General features: G+C 35.8%; 1 protein-coding gene across 12 annotated transcripts in view; it reads left to right on the plus strand.

Moving 5' to 3' along the window:
- HEATR5A (HEAT repeat containing 5A) overlaps window positions 1-24,385 on the plus strand; it is a 168,258-nt gene extending 143,873 nt beyond the window's left edge. For 7 of the 12 annotated variants that reach the window (XM_074235357.1, XM_074235364.1, XM_074235362.1 and 4 more), the window contains 5 exons: window positions 86-358; window positions 10,583-10,807; window positions 18,369-18,523; window positions 21,014-21,227; window positions 22,815-24,385. In XM_074235357.1, the coding sequence (XP_074091458.1) occupies window positions 86-358; window positions 10,583-10,807; window positions 18,369-18,523; window positions 21,014-21,227; window positions 22,815-23,119 (1,172 nt within the window). In that variant the 3' untranslated portion in view covers window positions 23,120-24,385. Of the gene's footprint in view, window positions 1-85; window positions 359-10,582; window positions 10,808-12,123; window positions 12,269-18,368; window positions 18,524-21,013; window positions 21,228-22,814 lie in introns of those variants that run through there. The other 5 variants (XM_074235360.1, XR_012478151.1, XR_012478150.1 and 2 more) reach the window with 5 other exon arrangements.
- The last annotated feature ends 2,956 nt before the right edge of the window (window positions 24,386-27,341 follow it).

Here is a 27,341-nt window from a genome sequence, read left to right on the forward strand (position 1 = left end):
TTGGCTTGTAAAAACCCAGATTGTATTTACTTTAGCACACCAAAAACTGGAATGTTTGTCAAACTTTAATCTTTATCCCTTGTAGTTGATGATGGAGCTGCTGAAAAGGAAACACTGCCAGAATTTGGAGAAGGAAAGGACACAGGAGGACTTGTACCTGGAAGATCTTTGGTGTTTGCAACCTTGGAGCTGTGTGTATGCATTCTGGTCCGGCAGCTTCCAGAGTTAAATCCTAAACTGACAGGTAGTCCAGGAGTAAAAGCTACAAAAGCACAGATTCTATCAGAGGACGGAAATAAATTGGTTTCAGCAGCATTAATTATTCTCTCTGAACTTCCTGGAGTATGCTCTCCTGAAGGTAGGATGTGATTTATGATTTTATTATATGGATTAGGAGGTGGAAAATGTTTTAAGAGATAATCTAGGGGCGGCTAGGTGGCGCAGTGGATAAAGCACCGGCCTTGGAGTCAGGAGTACCTGGGTTCAAAGCCGGTGTCCGACACTCAATAATTACCTAGCTGTGTGGCCTTGGGCTAGCCACTTAACCCCGTTTGCCTTGCAAAAACCTTTAAAAAAAAAAAAAAGAGAGATAATTTATTCTAAATACTGATCTCTTTTTTTAAACTATCATGAAAGACAAAGACCTAGCTATTGTTTTTAATCCTTTAGCAATTTGCCATTCTAATAATTTCATTGTAGTAAAATGATAAAAATAAGATGTTATTGTTATAAAGAGCAGAAAATTAATGGACTTTCCCATAATTAAACTTCTATTTTTAATGAATGAATGTAAGTCATTGACACACAAAATGACTCAGGCAGTTTGCTATTTTATAATTTTATATTGTATAGGATCTAATGTCCTAACCTTGAGTGGATCCAAATCATTCTTTTCTTTTGATCTATCTGAATACCTAATAATTGTAACACTGAAACATTAAAAATTACTTTAACTTTATAATTATAGTGAAGACAATTATAAACTAACATTTTCCCCTAATATTTGCCTTCATTTTAGAGGCAAATCTTAAATCTAAATTAGATTAGTCTTGCTAACTACTGACCTAGAATGACATAAATTACCTTTGTACAAATGCAATTCTTTTTTTTTAATTTTTTTATGTTTTTGCAAGGCAAACGGGGTTAAGTGGCTTGCCCAAGGCCACACATCTAGGTAATTATTGAGTGTCTGAGACCGGATTTGAACCCAGGTACTCCTGACTCCAGGGCTGGTGCTTTATCCACTGCGCCACCTAGCTGCCCCACAAATGCAATTCTTACTATAAAATCCAAAGTCTAATAAAATGGTATATAAAAAAGAACCCATGATTACAATAACAACAATGGCTAACATTTATCTAATACTTTAAAGCTCTTTACATATATACACTATGTTATTTGATCTTCATAACAATCTGGATAGGTAGGTTTTATTATTATTATCCCAATTTATAAGTGAAGAAACTGAGGCAGACAGAGATTAAATATCTTGTCAAGGTATCTAAAGCAGTATTCAAAAACAGGTCCTGACTTCTACACTCTTTCTACTATGGCACTTAGTGACAATAGTCAGGAAACATTGTGGAATAGATGTTGATATAATAGAATATGACATTTAAGTTATTTGTCTATATTTTATTGAGTTTTGTAACATAGAATTTTATGTTCTCAAATCTCTAGAGATTTTAATTTATAAGTTATCAGATTTATATGATAAAAATTATTCTAAAAATGAGATACATTTCATTTCATAGTCTTTTAAAAATTTTAGTCAGAGATTGTTACATTTATAGTACTATATGATGTGAGATATAAATTTATTTTCTAGCATATCATTTTTACCTTTATTAAATAATAAATCTTTCCCAGGTTTTTATTTTTATAGGTTTATCAGATACCAAGTTTGTGTATATATTTCATTCTCCTTCTTGCTTCCTTAGTCTGTTTTATTGATGTAATTTTTTTATTTTCTGCCCAATAATACCATATGGTTTTGGCCAGACCTTCTTTGGACATAAATATTCAAATTTAGCAGCTTTGTTTTCTTTTTTCAAAAGTAATCTTTGATATATGTCCCCATATGAATTTTGATAAGATTGTATACAGTTCTACAAAGAAATACTTTGATTAACATCATATTAGATTGCAGCTAACAAGAATTTATTAAGCCCCTTTTTATGGTCCAGGCACTTTGCTAAGGCCTGAGAATGCAAAAATGAACCAAAACAAAAACTGGCTTCTGCTCTCAAGGAATCAGTGTACCTCCTAATGAACAAGAAAGGTTGAAAATAACTAGGTATGTAAAAACATTTATGGAATAAATGAAGGTAGTCCTAACAACAAACACACAGAGAGAGAGAGAGAGAGAGAGAGAGAGATAGAGAGAGAGAGAGAGAGATCTCTTGAAATCCTTCAGAGCCAACCCAGGTGCCACTTCATCAGTGAAACACTTTTTCTGATCCCCCAATTGGAAATAATCTTTCCCTCATGGAATTCTCATAGCAATTTTTACCACTTCTCTGCAATTTTTTTTAATACTTTTTTTTTGTTTTTGCAAGACAGTAGGGTTAATTGACTTGCCCAAGGTCACACAACTAGGTAATTATTAAGTTTTTGAGGTAGGATGTGAACTCAGATCCTCCTGACTCCAGTTCTAGCTACTGTACCACCTAGCTGCACCCTCTGAAAACCTTTGTATGCTAATTTGTATCTTATCTGTGTCCCTAACTAATCTTCCCTTTCCAGTTTTAATGTCCTTATATCATATTTATATACAGTTGTATTTGTTAAATTGATTTGAAACCCAGGTTCTCCCCATAAATAAAAACTCAGCTTAACTTAAGTCTCCTTTGCTTTGTTTAACTCTATTTCATCTAAATTCTCTTAAGTGGTATGAAATTGTTTGGCTAAAGATGAAAGCTAGCTGCTTCTTCTCTCTGACTCCTACCACATGTGGGTAGATCCCATATTCCAGCTTCTCCTTTCAGGAGTCTCTGGACTTGTTTTTCTTAAATTCTGGAAGGGGAAACATGATGCTATTTATCTTTCTTCAGACAAGAGAACTATGGGAAAGAGTTGCTTGAGAGTTTCTCCTGCCCCTGCCCCCCCCCCCCCCCCAGCTCTTCTCTATACACTTTTGGGTCATTTGTGCTCAATGGAGTATTGATCTGAATTTATAGTGTTCTCTGCTTTGAAGAAACTTAATAACACACCAATAAAATCTTCTTTGGTTTGTTTACTTTTCTTTGTATCCCCAGTGGCCCAGCATAGTGCCTGGCACTTCATAAAGGCTTAATAGATGCTTTTTGATTAGTTGATCAAGCCCCAGAGTGATTGAAATCCTTGCCTTTAGAGAGTTTCCTTTTCTTTCTCTTGGTAGCTAAATTTAATCTCCCTTTTAGCAAATTAAATTCAGAGCAGTTATGCACAGTCTTAACAGCTAAACTTAAAAGCTTAAGAGCTTTTATAAACTAGGTGAAAAGATATACAAAATAGATTTTTAAAAAAAGCAGAAATAAGCTTTAATTTGAGCATCTCTTTAGAAGGAGAGGTAGAGAAGAAATGTCACCTTTGTTGCTCTCCACTAACAGAAGAGCCACAGTTTTTCTCTTTTCCTTGCCCTTTTTCCAACACTTCGGCTGCTCTGAGCTGTGAATGGCAGTTGCTAGAGTACTTCAGTTCTTATCCTCTCTCCTTTCAACTGCCTTCCTTATTACATGGCTCACAGTTTTTCTCTCCTCCCCATCTCTCTTCATATTAGAGAATTTCAACACACATATTGACTTTTCCTCAAATACCCTACCCACTCAGTTTCTCAACCTACTCACTTACCATGAGCTACTCCTCCATCATCCCTCAGCCACACGCAAAGGTAGTCTTGATCTTTTTATTGCTGTCAGATATACTACCTCTGTTCAAAAATTCTGAAATTTCCCCAACTGACCAAAATGTATTAGCTTTTAACTTCTCCCACTATTTTCCCTTAAAATTCCTAGTTTTTGTCTGCATTATACCCTTTAATCTCTTGACCCTCTCAATTCACTCTCAGGCCATTTCCCTTATACTAATCACCCTTTCTTCTTATTCCCATATTGATCCCTCGGTAAACCAATTCAACTCTACACCGTCCTCTCTTTAAATCCCTAATTCCTTTATATTGCCAGATACGTTCAGCTAAGCCCCAATCTTGAATCACTCCTATCTCTCACTTTCATTCCTACACTCATGCTGCTGAATAAAGATGGAGAAAATCCTGCAACTGTTCCAAGTCTGCTACACATTTTTCTTCCACAACTTCAACTAGGCCCTCCTACAACTGGTCAATTTTAATATACATATTCCCTTATCAACTCACTATCTTAGTCTCTCCATGTCTTCTGGCTCCTTCCCTATTGCCTACAAACATGTGTACATCTCCCTCATTCTCAAAAAAAAGTCAGTCTCTTCCTTCAAATCTATTGGCCTCTATAACTTATCTACCCTTTGAAACTAAAACTCTCAAAAAGGTCATCTTCAGTAGATGCCTCCACTATCTCTCCTAACATTCTCTTCTTAACCCCTTCAGTTGGCTTATCATTTCTACCAAAACTACTCTTTCCAAAGTCTTTAATGATCTTTTAGTTACCAAACACAGTGATCTTTTCTTGGTCCTGTTTGTACCACAAGACATGCAATACAAACATGCTATTTGCACATTAAAAATAAATATGAATAAAATTCACTTTTTCCATTTATGTAATACAAAAAGTTACATACCTCTAAGAAATAAAATTCTCTTCTTCAAACCAAATTGAAAATGTTTCTGATTTAGTTTCAATAATTAATGGAATAATAGTGAGGTCCCTCAAATAGTTCTATCAGTACCTAGTTAAATCTTACATTGTTTTGAAACATTTAAGAACTTTATTTCATACAAGAATATTCACACATGAATATATCTAGTAAAAGGCAGATGACTAGGCTAGATATTCATTTACTACATTATTTAACATATAAATAGCTATTATTTTAGACTGAATAGCTCAGATCTTAAACACCTGCATTTTATTATAGTAGCTCAGCTGTATCCCAGGCTTAGTCCAAAGGATAATGCTAAAGTACCATGTTTTAGGTTTTTTGCAAGGCAATGGGGTTAAGTGGCTTGCTCAAGGCCACACAGTTAGGTAATTATTAAGTGTCTGAGACCGGATTTGAACCCAGGTACTCCTGACTCTAGGGCCGGTGCTCTATCCACTGCGCCACCTAGCCGCTCCGTTTGAATCTTTCTTTCACAAACTATTTTTTTCTTTGTCTAATCCCACATTTTTTTCAGAAAGAATAAACTATTAGGACATCCAGGTGGTGGAGTGGATAGAGCACCAACCCTGAAGTCAGGAGTACCTGAGTTCAAATCCAGCCTTATACTCTTAATAATTACTTAGCTGTGTGGCCTTGGGCAAGCCACTTAAGCCCATTGCCTTAAATAAAAATTTTAAAAAATTGGGGAAAAAAAGAAAGAATAGACCATTTCAGGGATTTAATCTTACATATGACTTTGTAAACATTAGCAGACAGATGACAAGCCAGAGTACTAATTTACCTAATTGTTTGGAATATGGACTGACTATATATTCAGATTTGAAAACAGCATGGGGCAGCTAGGTGGCGCAGTGGATAGAGCACCGGCCCTGGAGTCAGGAGTACCTGGGTTCAAATCCAGCCTTAGACACTTTAATAATTGTCTAGTTGTGTGGCCTTGGGCCAAGCCACTTAACCCCATTGCCTTGCAAAAACTTTAAAAAAACTAACAGATTGAAAATAGCAAAATATTATATATTTCCATTATGTCTGTGTCTAATATTGACCACTTGCACAAATTATAGAAATTTTCTATCAAAGGAAAAAGCAAGGACATAATTAGAACAGTACCAAACTGTTGATACTCTTGATGACTCAAAACCCTTAGCTCGGTTTGACTTGAGAAAAGAGTCACAGTTGATAGCCAGCCATGCAGTAACAATTCTATCTCATAGCCAAACTCAGGACTAGCCAAGTAGGAAAATTTTCTGTTTAAAGGAACACAATGGGGAAATTGAACCAGAAAGTTCCTATCTTAGGCTAGGCCAGCATTGTCCTCTTTATCTCAGATATAAACCTCTGCCTGTGACAAATCAAGGTTACATCCCCTCTTTGTAGCTTGTGGCATTTCTCTTGAATGGTGGATTACTGACTTCATAATTCACAATTATACCTGAATTCAAAACTCAAAACAAAATCAGTTATATAGCCCCAAGAGCTTTTGCCTCAAATACCAAGTTTCACCAGGTCACACTTTAAGGTTGAATATAGAATTTTTCTCTCATGGAGTTGAAATGAGCAATTAAAGTTTATCAGGACATACATTAGAGATTTCCATTTAACATTCTTAAGATGTTTTTCTTCCCAAGTTTAAATTTGTCCTGGTATAAAGACCAATCATTAGAAATCATTTCTATATTATACATAAGCTTGCAAATCCTCAGTAAGCTGAGGTTATAACCAAACTAGCATGTTTCCCAGACATTGCCCACATTTGGTTTCCAGGAACCTGACAAGTTTATGAAATAAAGGGAATGGAGGAGGACCCCAGAGAAGGGCCTGAGCCTGCTGTCCCCACCTATCCTTAGAGCTGCTTTCATAGAAAGACCCACACTTTCATTCTCACCTTAAAATTTTTCCCTTATGCTATCCATTACTCTGATCACTCCTTAAAAACTAATGAACTATTGAAAAGTTTTATTTTTAATATTTAATATTGGTTATTAAATTGCCTATAATATTTAAATTGATGAATTATTACCATTTCTGTTATTTGTTAAGAAATGGAAACAACAAAAAATTTTTAAGGTGCTTTTAGCTTACAAAACGTTATCTATTCAGCTAATAGTCAACTTTTGGTATGAAGGAAAAGAATAGTGTAAATAGTGTACAAGACACAGAGCTAGAAGCACAGATAGGAGAAACTGCAGACCCACAGCATGGTAGCTTGGAAAATTCCTTGCTAGCTTTAATGGAGCTGAAAGCATGTCTTTGCTAGTCGCCTCAATGCTTGTAGGTTTCAGGGCCACACAGCTGGAACTGTGACCCCTGACAGTCTTCTCAGAGGGAACAGAGTCACCTGGCAACACGTTACTACCCATGAGAATCAGACACAAAAACACAAACAACAAAAAATAACCCTATACTTTTGTATTTCCTATTTTTACACATATGTCCATATATCTTTAGTCTTCCAGCTAGGAATAATTAAATCCAATTCTATCCTAGCTAGGATAACATTTATCTTACATCCAGCTCACTGTCCAAATAAGATCCTCAGGTCCTCATTGGCTACCCAGTTTCCTCTTCTTTTTTTTTGTTTTAATTTAAGTTTATTTTTATTAAAGATATTATTTGAGTTTTACATTTTTCCCCCAATCTTGCTTCCCTCCCCCCACCCCCCCACAGAAAGTACTCTGTCAGTCTTTACTTTGTTTCCATGTTGTACCTTGATCCAAATTGGGTGTGATGAGAGAGAAATCATATCCTTAAAGAGAAGTCTAAGAGGTAACAAGATCAGACAATAAGCTATCTGTTTTTTTTTTTTTTTTCTAAATTAAAGGGAATAGTCCTTGCACTTTGTTCAAACTCCACAGCTCCTTATCTGGATACAAATGGTACTTTCCTTTGCAGACAGCCCAAAATTGTTCCCGATTGTTGCACTGATGGAATGAGCAAGTCCTTCAAGGTTGAACATCACCCCCATGTTACTGTTAGGGTGTACAGTGTTTTTCTGGTTCTGCTCATCTCACTCAGCATCAGTTCATGCAAATCCCTCCAGGTTTCCCTGAAATCCCGTCCCTCCTGGTTTCTAATAGAACAATAGTGTTCCATGACATACATATACCACAGTTTGCTAAGCCATTCCCCAATTGAAGGACATTTACTGGATTTCCAATTCTTTGCCACCACAAATAGGGCTGCTATAGATATTTTTGTACAAGTGATGTTTTTACCCTTTTTCCTCATCTCTTCAGGGTATAGACCCAGTAGTGGTATTGCTGGGTCAAAGGGTATGCACATTTTTGTTGCCCTTTGGGCATAGTTCCAAATAGCTCTCCAGAAGGGTTGGATGAGTTCACAGCTCCACCAACAGTGTAATAGTGTCCCAGATTTCCCACATCCCTTCCAACACTGATCATTATCCTTCCTGGTCATACTGGCCAATCTAGGAGGTGTGAGGTGGTACCTCAGCGAAGCTTTAATTTGCATTTCTCTAATAATTAATGATTTAGAGCATTTTTTCATATGGCTATAGATTACTTTGATCTCCTCATCTGTAAATTGCCTTTGCATATCCTTTGACCATTTGTCAACTGGGGCCAGTTTCTCTTCTAATGGGGCACTTAATCCAAAGAGAGGGAGAAGTCAAACTTGCCCAACCAGATATTGGTGCCTATCCTGCATCTGAACCCTCTGACTGGTTTAAGTCACTTTCCTTCATCATAGTCACCATTCCCAGTTTATCAACAGGCACTCACAATGTCATGAAACTTATGTGAAAAGGTTTATTGCAAAAGAAATGAACATCTATGTGGAACCCAAAGAATTCTTGGTCCTTGCAGAAATTTGTATAATGGCAATATAACAGAAGGAGTGGGACTTGGGAGAACAAAGGTGTCATACCCCTTCCAAAGGGGAAAAGCAAAGCAATGGTTTCCCTTGTGAACCACTTGACTATGAAGATAAGAGAGTCTGCTTATCTGCAAACAACCCATGTTACAGAAGCATTATCCCAGCCTGGCACAAATTGGCTGTTGCCTGTCTTGCCTTCCTAGGACACACAAGGAGTTCAGCTTAGGGTACAGCAACAAATTATGTCAGTGCAAGGAGAGCTTTGTCCTTAACATATTTAGGGTCTCCTGCATGCTGTGGATCCAGTGCTTCTGAAAAATATGGCAACTCAAAAAGACAAGTCCAAGAGACCACTTAACAGTCCTCATTCTCCTTGACTTTTCTGCCACCTTTGACGCTGCTAATCACTTTCCCTCCTTGACACTCTTCTCTCTAGATTTTAAGGACACCACACTTTCCTGGTTTTCCTCCAGAACCTAGCTAACTGCTCCTCTTGTCTCCTTTGCTGCATCCTACTCCAGATCACATCCTCTAACTATAGGTGTACCTCTGTCCTGGGCACTACCCCCTTCATTTAGTGATCTCATCATCTTAATTGCCATCTCTATGGTGAGGATTCTCAAATCTCCCTTTTGTGCCCCTCATCTGTCTGCTGACTCCAATCTCATATCTCCAACTGAGCTCTTTAACTGGATATGCAGTACATTTCTTAAATTCAAATTGTATAAAACAGAATTCATTATTTTCCCCCCCTTAGGTTCCCCCATCCCCATTTTTTTAATTAATTTATTACAATTTTTTCCCTAATCTCAACTTCCCTTTCCCCATTCCCCACCCCCCACAGAAGGCAGTCTGTTAGTCTTTTCATTGGTATACATTGATCTGTGTTGAATATCCCAATCCCTATTTTTGATGAGGGCAATTCTGTCTTCCCAGTTCCTCAGGCTTACACTGTAGAAGTCATGCTGGACTCCATGTCCCCCATATACAAGCTATTGACAAGGCCTTTCAATTTCACCTTTGCAGAATCTCTCTAATATGCCGCCTTCTCTCCTCCAGCACCCCCATTCCTTTAGAGTAGACCTCTTCCCCTCAGGCCTGGATTATTACCGTAATCAGTATTCTAAAAAAATTCTAATGACTCCCTGTCAACTCCAGGATCAATGCAGAATTCTCTGTTTGATATTCAGAGCCCTTTATAACAAAACCTCTTCCTGTCTTTCTAGTCTTCTTATACCTTTCTCCCTAAGACACACTCTTTGATTGAGTAACACTGACTTCTGTTCCATGAACAAGATATAAGTAACATGTGGGATTTTACCCCAGGTTCTCTAACAGTAATCTTTCCTATTATTCTAAATTTTCAACAAATACGTCAAATGCAGATACATATCCTCTCTCAAGGAGGTCAATAGTAGCATTTTAATACTATCAATTCTGATTTATCCAAAGAGGTGATTTAAATATTTTCTAAAATAGTTCATAACTTTTAGATCCTGTTTCAACAAACACTAGATACTATATTTTTAAAATACCAAGTATAATCTGAAAAATTAATTATATATTTTTGAAACATTATTGCTATAGATGCCTTAAAAAGTTCATATCACTGATGTTATTAAAATCCTTTAGCAAAAATATCCCAATAGCAATAAATTATTTTTTTTTGCAAGGCCAATGGAATTAACTGGCTTGCCCAAGGCCACACGGCTAGGTAATTATTAAGCGTCTGAGACCGGATTTGAACCCAGGTACTCCTGACTCCAGGGCCGGTGCTTTATCCACTGTGCCACCTAGAGCCGCCCCAATAAATTATATTTTAACCTGGAATAATTTATTGGCATAAAATGATTATTGGATCATAGATTTACTGAAAAACGATTGTGTTGTTGTGGCTTTTCAGGCATATTATAAACATGTGAAATTTAGGAAAATGCATTTTATCTTACAGGAAGCATTTCGGTCCTCCCTACTATTCTATACCTTATAATTGGGGTCCTGCGAGAAACTGCTGTGAAGTTACCTGGAGGCCAGCTTTCTTTTACTGTTGCAGCTGCTCTACAAGCCTTGAAAGCAATATTGTCTTCTCCCTTGGCTCGAGCAGAAAAAAGTCACACTGCTTGGACTGGCCTTCTTCGACGGGCTTTAACAACAATCCTAGACTGCTGGGATCCAGGTAATTAAGGCTTTGTTTGTAAACAAAACTTGCCCAGTTTTGTTTTTAGGGCAATCAGGTTTTTGCATAATTCACTGTGACTTTTAAATTTAAATAAAATTATAGCAAACTCTGAAATCTTTCATTTGATAAAACTGTCAATACTCATTGGATATTTGTTCCGTAGGTGCATGTAGGTAGAGAACTAAAGACACAATTGCATTTTTAGTTTAACCATTAACCTTTATAGGAGCTAAATGTCCTGCAGTCTTGTGTTGAGGAGTGAGACAGTATGTTTAATAAAAAATAGAAGCGTGACTGATTAATCACTACCCATCAGGGTTCAGTTTCCTTTTTTCTTTGGCAGTTGTCATTTGGAGCTATTGAAATATTTTTAAAAGCTCTTAGGCATATTAAAAAATTGTCCCTGCCTCCACTGCACTACCTTTATAAAATTCAAAATCCATCCAATCCCATTATCATCTAATACAGCATTTTCTTGAAGCTAACTCCCTTCCATTGAAGTCAGGTTGCATTATTGTTCCATTCTTCCATCTACTTAAAGTATCCTACTCTGCATTCTGCAGTTAATGGAATGACGTTAGGTAAAGCTTTCTACCCAAATGATAACTTTTGCTTTCTTTTAAAAATGAAAATTCCTGGTAGAAATAACTTATTGACTGGTTTAATTAACTTGATGTTTGAGTTTGCTAAACCGGTTACTTTTCTTAACTTGTTTCTAGTATTATTTGATACCATGAAGACTATGTTACTTAGTCTACTCTAGTTATATGATATTTTATTTTCCTATGAACTGTTAAAGTATTTAAAAACACTGCTATAAAGAAGTGATTTTTCTAACCATTCATGAGTGTTTTAAATATCTTAAATCTAGTACTGAAATCCAGTACTGAAATTCAGTTCTCTTAGCTTTATTTAAATTTATATTAACCTCTTGTTTTTATTTAAATTAAAAGATTAATATAGTTTAAAACAGAAAAACTCCATGATTATACAATGCTGCACAACCATATTTTTAAACTCATTAAGGGATGAAAAATCACATTTTATTTTTAATAAAGATTTCAAATGGAAAAAGAATGTATGAGTAGGCATAAAAGCCCATGAGTAAATAATTCAACAGCAACATTAAAAAAACTATTCCTTAATTGTACCCAGGCTAAAAAGTTCTAAGCTGAATGCTAGATTTTATAAAATGTAAAAAATGTTAAAGGTTTTTTAAAAACTTTTTATTGAAAGTCAGTAGGTAGGTAGGGGAAAAAAAACTAGAATTATTTAAGGAAGACTGACTGACAGTAAGTTTTTGATTTTCTTAGATTGATGGAAATGAAAACCACAAAGTGGGTTTTACTCCTACTTTGACATCAGGTTCTCCAAAAACAGTAAAAAAGGCAACTTCTTTGACTAGAATCAATGTATATCATCTTTGAATTCACTCAAGAAAGGATTTCTCCTAACACGGTATTTACTCAGTCATGTGTCTTTTTGTCCCTGATAATAGCTTTTGGTAGCATAATTAGTTACATCTAAGTCTCATTTTGATATGAGACATGTTTCTCTTTTGCACAGTATATTCTGTACTTTATTCACATACCTAAAAATCCTGTGTTAGGGGGTTTCATGTCTTACCTTTTCCTCTTAAGCTTAATTGCATTTTCTTTAGATATTTTTATCATGTCAGAGTATAGATAATAGAAATATTACCTTTTTTTCCAGTATCTAGGAACTATAGAAGACAGATAAGTTGCTTTTATGGCCGTACTTACAATCTCAAAATACCGAATGTTTCCAGTTTTGTAATTTATTTGTCATGATGGGTAAAATGCTTTGTCAAGACCACAAAATTATTCTAGAAATGTGGGCTAAAAATCTTTTAGAATGTACTTGTTCGTTTGTCTTTAAAAAAATCAGACTGTTGCAACATATACTTCGGATTTTTAAAATGTCATGCAAATTCTAACTAACTCACATACTCTAAAAAGGTCTACTATTGTTACCATTGCTGACCCAATAAAGGTACTGTGCCTTAAAGGAATTTTGCACCCATTTCAAAAGGAGATGGAAATAGTGAAGGGCACAAGAATTTTAGGAAAGGGATACTAGGATAGAACTCTGTCTGTTTTAGATGTGAAAAAACATAGGCCAGTTGACTAGGATATAATCAGTCATAGAATTAAAAATTATAAGGTACCTTATAAAACCTTCAGTTCAAACTGTATCCAAAGTATAAAGCTTCTCTCTACATTTTCTGTATGTCTCTTTTCTCTAAGTCATGTGAAGGTCTTTTATTTTGTGGGTTCAGTTGATTGTTTTTGCTGTATATTGAACCAAAATATGATTCTCTCTTATCTCCATTAACTGATCCTAATTCTATCTGGGGACAAGCAGAATAAGATTATTCTCCCAATATGGTAGTTCTTTACATATTATAGACAGCCTAACATGGTCTTCCTAAAGTATTCTCTTTAAGTACTCTGTATATCCTGCTTTCTTTTGTTTGCACATGTACCCATCTGTCAATTTCCCTATCTGTATATGGCATATAGAATGGAATACTCCCAGTGTGATTCGGCCAAGGCAGAATACAGGAGGACTATCACCTTTTTTAAGTCATCAAAAATCTACCTTCTCTCCCTACAATCCCTAAAATCAAATCCCTGTTATAAATACATATATAATTAAGTAAAACAAATTTCTGCATTTGTCCATGACCAAAAAAGATATTTATTATTCTGTGCTATTAATCCTTCACTTCAAAAAAGATTGGCAGCATTTTTTATCATTAGTTCTCTGAAATCCTGGTTGGCCATTATGACTAGATCAAAGTTCCTGTCCTTTTTGTATGTCTTTACCATGTTGTATGTTATTGTGGAAATTGTTCTCCTAGTTCTATTCACTTAAGTAACAGTTCATATAGGTCTTCATAAATTTTTCTGAAACCATTTCCAACATTACTTACAGCAGAATATTATTTCTTCACTTTTATATGCCATATTTTTCTCAAAATCTGCTCATCTGTTTCCAATTGATGGGCATCCCCTTCAAGTTCTATTTTTTTTTTTTGCCAACATAAAAGGAACTATAACTATTTTTTGTATATCCTTATTTAGACTTTAGGACTATTAGGACTAATCCCTGCCTTAATCTTCTTTTGCTCTAATTGTCCTTCTTCCCTTCCCACTGTTTTCTTGTTGAATGAAAGATATTTCTGTACTCAGCTGTTTGTCCATATGTGTTTGTGTATTCTTCTTTCCTTTGGCTAGTTCAGATTAGACTCCAATTCAAGTATCTGCCACTCCCCCCCCCCCCTCCTTTCCCCTTTGCTTGTATAGATTATACTTACACTCTCATTACATTAGAAAAAACTTTTGTGTATAATATCACTCTATATGTATAATTCATGTACCCATTTTGACCTTTTCTTGGTATACAGTGTAAGATGTTAATTTCTACCTAGTTTCTATTCAGTTATTAGCCCAGTTATTTTTAAATTATTTCTCCTTGATCTTTTTTTGGTTTGGGGATTGGTTGGGTTTTTTTGGTTTGTTTGTTTTGGTATGAGATACTTTATATTCTTTTTTTCCAATCTTTTGATTTTGTCTTATTTCTTGCTGCTAATAAAATCATTAGCTCCTCTTTGGTCCATTCTAATTTTCATGAAGTTTATTGCTTGGATAAGGTTGACTATGTGCCCAAGGTGTTTGTAGATGTTTTTGGAGTCATTTTCTTCTGGTTTGTGTCTTGAGTATTCTAGCACCTTAATAGCTTTTTATGGGGGGGATTCTTTTTTTTTTTTGATTGCACATACTTCCAGCCTACTTCCTAATTTAAGACTTGATGATTGGATTAATCAGTCTTATCACTGCTTAGGATATTGAGTATTATGTTAATTCCAGTAATCTCTAGTGCTCTAGTAATTGTGTTATTCCAGTAATCTCTAATCTGATCCAGAGTAAAATCTGATTGTTGCCCTTCTAATTTGAAGCTCCTGACCTGGCCTTGGGCCTGAGCAACAGTGCTCTCTGCCCACCCCATTTGGAGTTTCAGTATTCCACTGCTAGACTCAACCTCTGTCAGCCAACTGAAAAGCTTAACTGATTCAGTGACAGAAATATAGGCTTCCCTTTGTTCTGAGACACCTGCCTTTGTTATTCCTCTTCAGACTTGAGGCTCGAAGCTAGAACAGACCATGTTGTACTCCCCTGGGTCCATGCCATACACTTGCTGCTTGTGTTTTAACTCACTTGTTGTTTTGTTCATGGGGAGTGTTTCTTGCCCTAGAATACCACTCCAAAGCATGGGTTCATTTCTCAGTCCTTTCTAGATCTGTATTCCAGAACTGGGCATTGAACAACAGAACTATTAGTTGGCACCATCTCTGCATCCTACACACCTCTGTGCACCTCATGGCCAGCTGCTCAGACTGTCCTGCACTTGATCCATCCCCAGTGTTCACTCTTTTCTTTGTCTCCCAACGTCAGACTGGGCTAGAAAATGATTTCATTGTGTTTTTGTCTTGAATTTCCCAGTCAGGATTTAGTCTGGTGTATTTTTTAGATCTCTTTAGATGGCATAGAGAGATATTGGTTTTCAGTGGAAGTGTCCTTTTTTCCTGCTACTCTGTTATTTTTTTGAAGTAGGCCTTTGTAAGGCCTCTTCTCTGAGACAATAATTCTTAATATAACCAGGAGAGTATTTTATTAATATGGCACCTAAAGTAAGGGAAAGTGCTCCATAAATACAGAGAACACTTCAACCAAAACAAAATATTCTTGTAGCTCTTTACCTTTCTATCTTTACAGAAAGATTTCACACTTAGTTTACACATACCTGTTGATTGACTATAACAGAAGCACAAATAGTATGCAGTTTCTGTAGATCCCTAGAGCAAATTCCTTAATTCTCCTTTCCTGGTGGAATTGCAGTCCTCTATTGATTTTGTCCCCACCTAACTATTCTTGCTCACTACTGCATTTTTATAGCATCTGCACCCTGAAAAGTTTAGGAGTACCAGCTGTTTAGATCACCAGAAACCTTTTGTCTTTCCTCCTGATCTGTCATCTCTCAGGTATAAACAATCTAAATTATAGATGCCAGGACTTTAATTGCCACAAATCAACCAGAAGGCTTATTTAATTACCTTGTGGCTTTCTAGGCCTCTGCTTCTTCTGAGAGGGCTGGACTAGATGACATCAGAGGTCCCTTCCAGGTTCCTAAGTCCTATATTCATAACAACCTTACCAGAAAAATTTCAAGTTCCTCTTTCACTGCCTGCTCACTAGATTTCAGTAAAAACAACTTAAAATGAGCTTTATTTTTTATAATTCTAAAAGGGGGTACATGTATTTCTAAAGGAACTAATAATAACCAGAGATCACTGAGATTAAGACTTATTAAAGGAAGCATTTAAGTCACTGGACTTGGAATCAGGAAAATCCAAGTTCAAGTTCACCCATAAGTACAAACTAGCTGAGTGACCCTAGAAAAGTTACCCTCTGTCTGCTTCAGTTTCCTTATTGTAAAATGGGGATGATAATAATAGCATCTATCTCACAGGATTGTTGTGGGGACAAAATGACATAATGCTGTATAGTACTTTGTAAACCTTAAATTGCTAAATAAATGTTATTAAAATAGCATCTTTTTATCCATAGGATTTTATTTTGATTTTGTATGTGCTGTTATAGAATATTAATAGAACTAGCATAATTTATCTGTGGTTAACATTCCTGCTTAATGTTACTTTATAATAAAATAGGCCTAATAGTTTGCTAGAATATGAAAATTAAAGTGTGAAATAAATTGAAATGCAAAAAGTTCTGTTTTTGTTTCTCTTCTCAGATAAAAGTTAAGGAAAGAGACCCAAATGATTCATAAGTACAAATGCTGCTTTTTTTTTATTTGCTAATGAGATATGTTATGGATCAATTTTAAATTTTAAGGGTTGTTCACTTGTTTCAGTTGTGTTGGACTCTGTATTGACCCATTTGGGGTTGAGTTCTTGGTTGTGGTTGTGGTAGTTGTTGTTGTGGTTGTGGTGGTTGTTGTGATTGTTGTTGTTGGGGGGGTGGATTTGGTCAAAAATTTTGGAACAATTTGACAGTTTCTTCACTGGCTCATTTTTCAGATGAAGAAACAGGCAACCAGAGTTAAGTTGCCCAGGGTCTCATATAACTAAAAGTATTTAAGGCCAGATTTGAATTCATGAAGCTGAGTCTTCCATTGTATCCACTGTTCCACCTAATTACTTAGATTTTACCTTTCATTACCATGTATCCAGTAGAAGTTTTATTTTAAAAAATGTCCCAACTATAGAATACATATTCCAGTGGGGTTTGAATTTCTTGGTTTTTCTCCATTTGGAAAATTAAATATGAACCTAACAGTTCTTTTATTTTTTTAGTTTTCATATTTTTCCCATTAGAAGTAATAAAAAAATTTTAACTTTTATTCTTTTTAATTTTTTATTTTTCCCCCAATTACTTGTGAATGCAGTTTTTTGCATATTTTTTTTCAGCTTTTTGCAAGGCTTGCCCAAGGCCACACAGCTAGGTAATTATTAAGTGTTTGAGACCAGATTTGAGCTCAGGTATTCCTGACTCCAGGGCCGGTGCTCTTTCCACTGCACCACCTAGCCAGCCACCCCAGTTTTTTATATTTCTAAAAAAAATTTTAAGTTCCATTCTATCCCTCCTCTTCCCTTCATTGAAAAAGCAAGCAGTTTGGTAAAGATCATACATGTGCAATTATGCAAAACTTAATTCCATATTAGCCATTTTGCAAAAGAAAACACAGCAAAAAAACTAACAAGAAAAATAAAGTTTAAAAACATGCTTCATCTGTATTCAGATTCCATGTGTTCTTTCTCAGTGGATAAGATTTTTCATCATAATTCCTTTGGAATTGTCTTGGATCATTGCTGAGAACAGACAAGTCATTTAAGTTGATCATAATGATATATTGCTGTTAACTGCCAGTAATACATTTAAAGAAAACTATTGACACTAGAATAGCTCAGAAGGTACATCTTAAAATCTGCAGCATGGCAAATATTTTTGATTGTCCACCACCCCCACCCATCCACCCCCAAACATAAAGATGGCTCTATGGCCTCATGTCTTTGCTAGGCCATGTGCATAGGCAAACAACATGTGAATTCTTAGGTTCTGGTCCTGTCCTTAACAGCCATTGATTAATTACTGATGGTATTTCAGACAGGAGGAATATTTTATGCTAGTAAAATAGAGTTGTTATGACGGGTGAATCTTGAAACTTGGATGTCATTGGTTCATTTTGAAGCACCTGATAAGGTAGAATGTTGGAGAGAGAGGACAGGAGGAGAGGAATGTGAGATTTAGAACAAGAGGACTAATTTAAGTCCAAACTCTACCACTTCCTGCTCCTTAGTGACCTTAGACAAGTCACTACATTTCTCTGGACTTTGGTTTCCTAATGTGTAAAAGATGAAGGGTTTGAACAGGGTGATCTCTATGACCCTTGTGCTCCTTAGTCTGGGATTCTGTGTTCAGAGCCTTGTCTCTAATGAATCATTTCTCTTTAGTAGATGGAGCACAGCAAGAACTTGATGAAATCAGCCTACTTACTGCCATAACAGTATTTATCTTGTCTTCAAGTCCAGAAGTGACCACTCTCCAGTGCCTGCAAGAGCGTTGTATAGAGAAGTTTAAAGTTTCACTTGAGTTAAAAGACTCAGTAGTAAGTGAACTTGATCTTTTCCAGTTTACTACCTTTCTGCCTCCCTTCTCTTAAGAGACCATATTTTTCATTAATCTACATATTCCTACCAACAGTGCATACCACACTCACCTGCCAATTAATATTCCAATTCTCATTTGTGCCCTCCCTTGAGTGCTACCTGACCCACCATACTCCTTTCCCCATGACAATTCCACAACTACTCAGAGACTTTGCAATCTAGTAAAATCTGCCATAGATCATGCACCTCACTTCAAGAACCCAAAGCAAAGTTCATGCTTTTTGAAAGATGATGTGATACAATAGAAAAAATATTAATTGTAGTCAGAAGACCTGGAACTTTTATTTATTTATTTTTAAATGATGAGAACAAATAGTTTCAATTAATAATTGAAAAGGGCTTATGGCTCAGTTTTTAAAATGTTATTGTTAAAACATTCTCTAGTGCTGAAGTTCACCCATCTTTTAAATGTGAACAAGAAACACCAAGTAACTTGAAATAAATTTGTTTAGAAATATTTACAAGTGATCATTTGTGACTTTTTACGTTGAATCTAAGGAAGAATCAGTCTGTTCCTTCAATCATACCTCACTTGAGGTGGACTATAAAATAATGAAATTGATTTCACAAACTATACAAAAGTCATTATCATTATAGACTTACTAAGCTTAAACTCCTCATATAGAACTAATCAATTCCATTTCTAAGACAGAGGAATCATGGATAGAGTACTGGCCCTTAAGTCAGAAGGACCTGAATTCAATCCAGCCTTAGACACTTATGAACTGTGTGACCCTGGGCAAGTCACTTAATCCAGTTGCCTCCAAAAAAAAAATTAGGAACCAATTTCTGATTCTTAAGAAGAAATGTAAATTACACATCCCACCATTAGAAGATATTCAGATATATTTTTAAAAAAACTAATTTTATTTTTTAATCCCATATCCTCCTTTTACAATGAATCATAAAACTATATAATACTACACTTCCATGTAGTTTGGCACAGCCAGTCAAGTACAGACCTTAATCATAAGGGAGCTATGTTATATAAAGGTATGTAACTTGTGCAGTCTGACCACAATTTGATCACATATTCCTCAAACCATAACTTTATTTTTTTATTTAATTTAGTTCATTTTTCTTATATTTTTAAGTGCTAAGCTATCTCCCTTGCTTTTTTATCACCCTGCACTAGAGAAAGCCACCATTTCACCCATGTGTGTATATGTGTGTGTGTGTGTGTGTGTGTGTGTGTGTGTGTGTGTGTGTGTGTATATATATATATGCATATATATATGTAAAACTATAGTCTGCATACTGTGGAGGTCCATCTTTCTTTGTAGGTCCTTTGTTAGTTGAACTGAATATTCATAGTACTCAGAATAGCTTGATTATTAATTTACTCTGCAAACAATATTGTTTTCACTGTATTCAACATTCTTTTTGTTCTGCAAAGGATATATATATATATAGTTTCCTAACTATTTGAGTATGATTCATGATTGTTCCCCAAAATGGTGGAATTGTTTCTGATTAATTAAAGGTATAGAGATTGAAGATAGAAGATGTAAGGCCACTGAAAAAGGAATTCACAGTTCTCTGGGATGTTAAAACTGGTCCGGATTTTATTATGGCAAAATATTGTTTCAAATTATATTGGCCAAAATTAGTAAGAAAAGCAATAAACATCATGAGACAGGCCAGGTGAAGTCTGAGAAAGAAAGAGAAAAGGGCAGGCAGCCATGGGGCTTAGTTTAACCAGGCCACATGGGGAGACCCACATGCTCCACCTGGATTAAGGAAGAGCCAGAGAAACCCCCATCCTTCTGAATGGAAGACTGGAAGAAGCAAGAAGGTTGAAGGGGCAGCACTTCCTCTTAAATGCCCTTCTGGGGTAGGTTAGACAGGACCCACACCTTGGAGCTAGGCATCCCCCAGTGGCAGGTCATGTACTGGTCCCTCCTGTCCCAAGGTGCCCAATCTCCAAGTTCAACATGTCATATCCTGCTGCACCAGCATCCAAGACTAGATTAAGTGAAAGGAAAAATAGGGACAAGATACAAATAACTGTGTCCAAGGGAGGCAGGATCTCAAGAGTGGGGAACCTCCACCCATTTAACAGATTTTATTTCTGCCACATTCATAATTCTCTACATCAGAATCTCAAACTGATTTCAAGGCTGAAATGTCATATGTATAAACTTGACCTTAAGTGGTTTTCCTATATCTCCCAAATATTTCTAGAATCATCTTAATTGAGAAAGGAAGATTACCTTCTATAAGATAGTTTAAATATGTGCTAGAGCTCAGACTTTACTATAAATAAATTGAGAAAAGATTTCAAGATAAATAACATTGTGTTTTGCTATGTCCTCATCACATTTTCATGGTGAATTTGTTTCAACTACTAAAGTTCTTAGAGTTCTCTCCAGTTTGTAATTTCTATTTTCTTTTCATATTGTAATCGTCCATATGTTTTGCCCATTTAGGTACAAATCAAGTGCTATCAGCTGCTACTTTCCATTTTTCAGTATCCAAACCCAGCAGTATCCTACCCTTATATTCATTCATTAGCATCACCCATTGTGAGAAAACTGCAGGAGACAGATCAAATAAAACCTGAAGATGCTACTGAACTTCAGGCAATTCAAGAAGGTATCAAAGTCTTAAAAGCTCTTGTGCCAGTTGCTGAAGAACAGCACCGTAAGTCCATTTCCCCCCATCCCCACTTCTATGCATTGCAGCTAAGTTGTGGTGAAAAGTTTGTTAGTATAAACAATTATAAATTTTCATTTTGATGTACTTTGAAACAAAAATGGAAATCAGACATTTGTGTTATATTATGCCCTATTCTTGTAATGTCATGTTCAATTTAGAAAATGTTGAGTATATGCTCTGTTCAAAGCCATGTGCTAGGGGCTGAAGGAAACACAAAGAAAGCACTTGAGCCTCATAGGAGAGATTGGAGATTCAGTGACATAAGAAAAGATATTCAGGGGTGGATAAGTAAATTTGTTGGTCTGTAGGGGAGAATGTAGAAAAAGAGAAGAGCAGGATAAAGGACAGAGCCATCAGATGAACTAACATTTTAAAGATCAGGAAGATGAAAAGAGGAGGCAGAAGTTCTTTTTATGAAGTTAAGAGAAAACTAGCAGCTGGTAGGAAAGCCATGGATTAAAACAGTGGGAAAGAACCTGGTAACAATAACAATAACAGCTAACATAGAACCTTGAAGTTTACAAAGCATCATGCAAATTCTACACAGAGCCTGACTTCCAACTCCAACTCAATGCCTGCAGTTACTATAGACAAGCCACTTAGGTCCTGGTCCTCAGTTTTCTCATTGTAAAGTGGCGGGGGCGGGGGGTGAAATGTTAGTTATTAGATGGGATCTAATATACCATTTTCCAGACTTATTTCTATGATTCTGTGACCCATAAAAAGATAGGAAAGCCCAAGGAAGAAAAGAGGTTCAGTAAGTAAGAGTTAGATTTTGCAGAGGTTAATGAAAATTAGGAATAAGAAAAAAAGCATTAGTTTTTATTTAGGAAATTACTGGTGACCTTTGAGGGACCCTTCTGAGGAGAATGTGGATAGAGAAACTACATTTTTGAGAGTGAAGAGGGCTGGTGGTGAGAAATTCAAAGTGCCAATTATAGATCACTCTTTCTGGATATTTGGCAGCAAAAGGGAAAGAGAACTAGGTAGCTGGAGGCTAGAAGTTGAAATGAGTAATTGTGATATCAGATATTAGGAAAGTCATCCTGCTATCTGTTCAAGTTGTAGAAATTAGCTGAGGACAGAGTGAAAGGAAGTGTGATTTTGGAACAAAAAAAATCATTAAGAAAAGGGAAAGAATTCTCTTGCAATTTAGAAAAACTGTAGTATCATCAGACTTGTTTGCTTCCAATGAGGAAAAGTGACAGTGATAGTAACAAGTGATAGTGAGTCATGGTGGCAGAGAAACAGCTGTAGTCTGGAATCAGCAGTGGGAAGGAAAGATGATGCCAAACTTAGCCTCCTCCTCTTCTGTTAGTAGGGGTAGAAGGAACAACTTCTCTTGGAGAGATTTTCAAAGGAAGAGATGAGGTCAGGAAACTGAACTCTTGTGGTAAAGGACAAGGACTTAAAGGAAGTTTACTTACCATAGAGTATCTTGGGAACAGAAATTAAAGAAATTTTGTTTTTCCCCCCCAGGAGTAAAAATGTATCCTCAAAGAAGATGAATTTTATGTAATATCATATCATAAATATATGAACTGGTTCATGTTGTGTGTTCAAATTTTACAGGATCTCAGCTGGTGGCTGGCATTCTCCCTATTCTTGTTTCCTTTCTTCTGGATGAAAATACTCTGAGCTCAGCATCTACCATACTGAGAAACTTACATGACTTTGCTTTGCAAAATCTGATGCAGATTGGGCCCCAGTATTCTTCAGTTTTTAAAAATATTATGGCTTCTTCTCCCACAATGAAAGCCCGTCTTGAGGCAGCTATAAAAGGCAATCAGGAAAGTATCAAAATCAAGACAACCCCCAAACATATCAAGAACCCTGGAAAAAATTCAAGTATTCAATTGAAGACCAATTTTCTTTGATTTTATCTTATTTGAATTGCAAGCATCTTAATCAAATACTTTGGATGGAAAGTTGGTACCTTTTCATTTCCACTTGAGGACTAGTAAGGTTTTAGGCACAAATACATTTCGAAGTCTGATTCATTCTTAAAGAAAATTGATGAAGGACTTTTTTGTGTTATATGATATTGACATCTTAACTCAAGAAATTGTCAAAAATGAAAGATTGATCCAGACAGGAGCTCTGTCAGAATCCTTACCAAGAATTTCAGGAAGAGATCATGAATATAAATTTATTGAGAATCTGTGACTTTTTTTTCCTAGAAAATGAAATGGATTTCTTCTGACAGTCCAAGCACATGTGCTATTTAATACCATAGTAGATAAAAGACTTAACTGTAGTACATATATCTACAGTTTATAATTTGTCACAAATGCTAACTTGAATTCCTGCCCCATCAAATAAATATGTTAAATGTTACTGGTTTCCTCAAACATCATAAATTACGGTAAAGTTCCTTAAACCAGATGATTAAGGTAATATTGATAGTTTTAATTAAATTCTAATAAAGTCTAAAATTACCCAATTATTTTAGAATACACTATATATTTTAGTTCATTAAGGCTCTATAGCAGTAAGTGTCTAAAAAATGGTATTTTTATCAGAATGAATTTTTGTTTTAGTTTTGTATTAATCAGTTCAGATGGAAATTTGCTAAGCCTATATGAAGTTAGTAGTTGTCTGATGCAAGTATGTCTTAAATGAGTTTGTTTAAGCCTAATTATTTGGTTCATTTTAATATGTTGCATATATTCATATTAATAAGCTTAATATACATGTAAACTCATGTCCATCTATTGAGATTGGAATGGATTTACAAAACTGTCAAATTTACTAATAACTTTTACATCATTAAAGGAACATAAATTTTAATGAGGAACATATTTTATTATAGACATAAAATGACATTAAGAACATATTGGCTACTCCAAAGTATTTTCTAACTGTTGGTGGTCCTTGCCTTTCCCCTTCCATGCCAGTATTATTCTGCACAAACCAAGCACTGTGTCAAAATAAGCACAGCCTTTCCTTGCTAATAACTAAAAATTGAAGTGATAGAGGAACCTTCAAACACATTGGGGCTCAGAATATGTGATGTACTGTATTTTTATTATAAGTTTTGTATATATTTACTATTGTAAATTGTACAGAATTAAACATTTGATCAAAATTCTAACATTGAAACCAATTTTTCTAATTTGCATAAATAAAGCTAATTTTCTTTATCATAGTTGTATTGAAGTTATTTAGCCATAAGAGAATGGACAAAGACTCATTTGCTTCAAGAATTATAGTTTCCAGTTGTTTGGAGTAATATCCTCAATATTTGGTGTTCTGATGAGTTCAAACTGATCACTTGGAGCTATATACTTCAGAGACACTTGTACTTTTGAGGTTCTCCTTATAAGGGTTTAAATAAGACATGTTTTTCCTTTCAAAATTTATAGATTCATTCAGCGTAATGAATAGATGAACCCCAAGGTAGGTTGTTTGGAAGTAATCAGGCCTATATATATTATCTTTTTTGTTGTTGTCCCGCATCTTTGGATTATAAAACAATTATTTGCAAGTGATATTGAATATAGCTTAGGAATATTTAAATGGAAGGTGTCATGTCTATCAGGAATGGTAAGGGATCATCTCTGAAATGTAAAGAATTTAATCTTGGAAAGCTTGTCTTGGATTTTTTTTCTAGAAATTACATAAAAATTTCAGTGTTGATTTTATTCTTTTGGTATTATTAAGTATAATACACTTGGCCCTAAAAATGACCTTCAAACTTTACCCAATACCAAAGAAAAGTTAGAACTGTACTTAATCATTTAAGAGAAGATGCTAGCCAAAACCTAGAAAAAAAATCCCCTTCCATCTCTTGCATCTGTGTTTCTTGCCTGCAGGAAACTTACCATCTAAAAAAGAAAAGACATGTATACCACATTATTTGGGTGTCCTGTAGTAACTGAAGGGAATACTGGAATCAGTGACCCTCTGTATGTAGGTACCAAGAAAGAGCAATCCAGTATGAATTAAGTATGGCACTGAAGAGATAAGCAATATATGGGAATCTTTTCTTTGTAGTTATCTTGTATTGTTGCATGAGACTCTAAAGATCACCTGACTACTGAATATATGTCAGAAGAATATTTTAAACTGGAAATAGATTTTTTAATTGTGCTAAAGTATTCAAGGGGATCCATGAGAACCTGAGAGAGTCACCTTCAGTAGCTACCAAGCCACAGTTAGAAGCCAGGAACTTTGCCAAATCCTACACAATGGCTTTAACATAGCCTGAAAGAACAAAGACCAACAACAGCTACTATCATTGAGAGAAGAAACACTTTGCCCTTCTCCAACCATCCTCATTGCCCTACTACCAAGTTGACAGCAGACAAAGGATATAATTATATACTGATCTCTGATCCCTACTTCTACTGAAGATTTCCCAGAGTCTCTCCTCTTTAGCTCTTAATCTCACTATCCTCTTGATAAAGGACCAACCATTTTTGGTTTTAGAGCTTTTGAACCTTACTAGATACCTTGCTACTTCTCTGGTCTAAGTACTAGGTTTTTCCTTTCTATCTACCATAAATTGAACATAAACAAGAGCCCTCTTTTATATTTTATCTTCCCAGTTACTTCTAGTTCCCTGAGAATCTGAGAACAATGACTGTTTTCCTTTTGAATAGTGGTGTTTAACCCAGTAGTTGGCTCAAGAAGAGGAAGGGTCCAGATAGCAAAGAGCTCTAAAAGACAAGCCATATTTTATGTTTGAGAAAGGATAAGGAATTTATGGGGGTGGGGTAAGAGGAGTTAACATGGTCAGACTTGTGGTTCAGAAAGATAGATTTCACAGCTGAGTTGAGTGGGGAGACCAGCCAGCAGGCTACTGCAATAGTCCAAGCTTGAGGGTGGAGAGTAGAGAAAGGGACAAAATACAGTATTATTAAAGAAGGTAGATATGCCAAGGTTTTTCAATTAATTAGATAATGGGAGTGAGGGGGAATGAAGAGTTAAGGGTGACATGACATCAAGTTTGTTAGAAGGATAGTGGTACCCATGACAGTAACTGGGAAGTTAGGAAGAGGGAATCGCTTAAATAGAGGCCAGGGGTACTGGGGAGAACATGGTAAGTTCAGTTTGGGACATGTTGAGTTTAAATTTTAAAAACAATTCAAGATGTCCAATAAGCATTTGGAGATGTGAGTTAGCAGGAAGACTGGACTGAATTAATAGATATGAGAATGATATGCATAGAGATGATAGTTGAAAGAGTTAATGAGATTGCCAAATGAGGGGCGGCTAGGTGGCACAATGGATAGAGCACTGGCCCTGGAGTCAGGAGTACCTGAGTTCAAATCCAGCCTCAGACACTTAATAACTACCTAGCTGTGTGGCCTTGGGCAAGCCACTTAATCCCATTGCCTTAGAAATACCTAAAAAAAAAAAATCTAAAGATATTGCCAAGTGAAATGGTGTGGAAGAAGAAAAGGCTCAGGACAAATCTTGGGGTGGGAGAAACCTGCCATTATTGGGCATGACCTGGATAAAGATCCAGCAAAGGAAACTGAGGAGTGTTAAGAGAGATAGGGGAAAACCAGGAAAACAGTATCAAGAAGTCCTTCAGGGACCATGAAAGAGAAGATGTTGAGTGATGTTTAGTGGTCCATTACCACTGTACAGCTTACTGAAAAATTACAGCATTACAGAGAGGTCAAAGAGTATGAGATCACACAACTGGAGAGGGAGATTCAGGAGATTCAGGAGAATCGCTGAGCTGTGATCATACTTGGATTGTCTGGTAAATCTTTTCTATTAGTTACTGCTATTAGTTATAGCTCTTGGAAATTAAGAATTAAAATCTGTATTAACCAAACTTAAAAACTATATTTCTTTTTTAAATATTTAATATTTATTCTCATTTTGTACAAATAATTTTTTATACATTAATTAAATATTCTTGTTTAAGAGTAAACAAAATACCCCCTCCCCCAAAAAATAAAGACTCGCTTGAGCGATAAAGTAAAGGGGAGAGAAAAAATTAAAATAAAAAAATAACAGTAATAATTGTAGGTATGGCCAGGGAGCACAGTGCACAGAGCATCAGCCCTGGAGCCAGGAGCACCCGAGCCCATATCTGGCCCCATACACCCAACAATCACCCAGCTGTGTGACATGCAAGCC

The sequence above is a fragment of the Macrotis lagotis genome, chromosome 4, assembly GCF_037893015.1.
Source record: "Macrotis lagotis isolate mMagLag1 chromosome 4, bilby.v1.9.chrom.fasta, whole genome shotgun sequence".
NCBI lineage: Eukaryota > Metazoa > Chordata > Mammalia > Peramelemorphia > Peramelidae > Macrotis > Macrotis lagotis.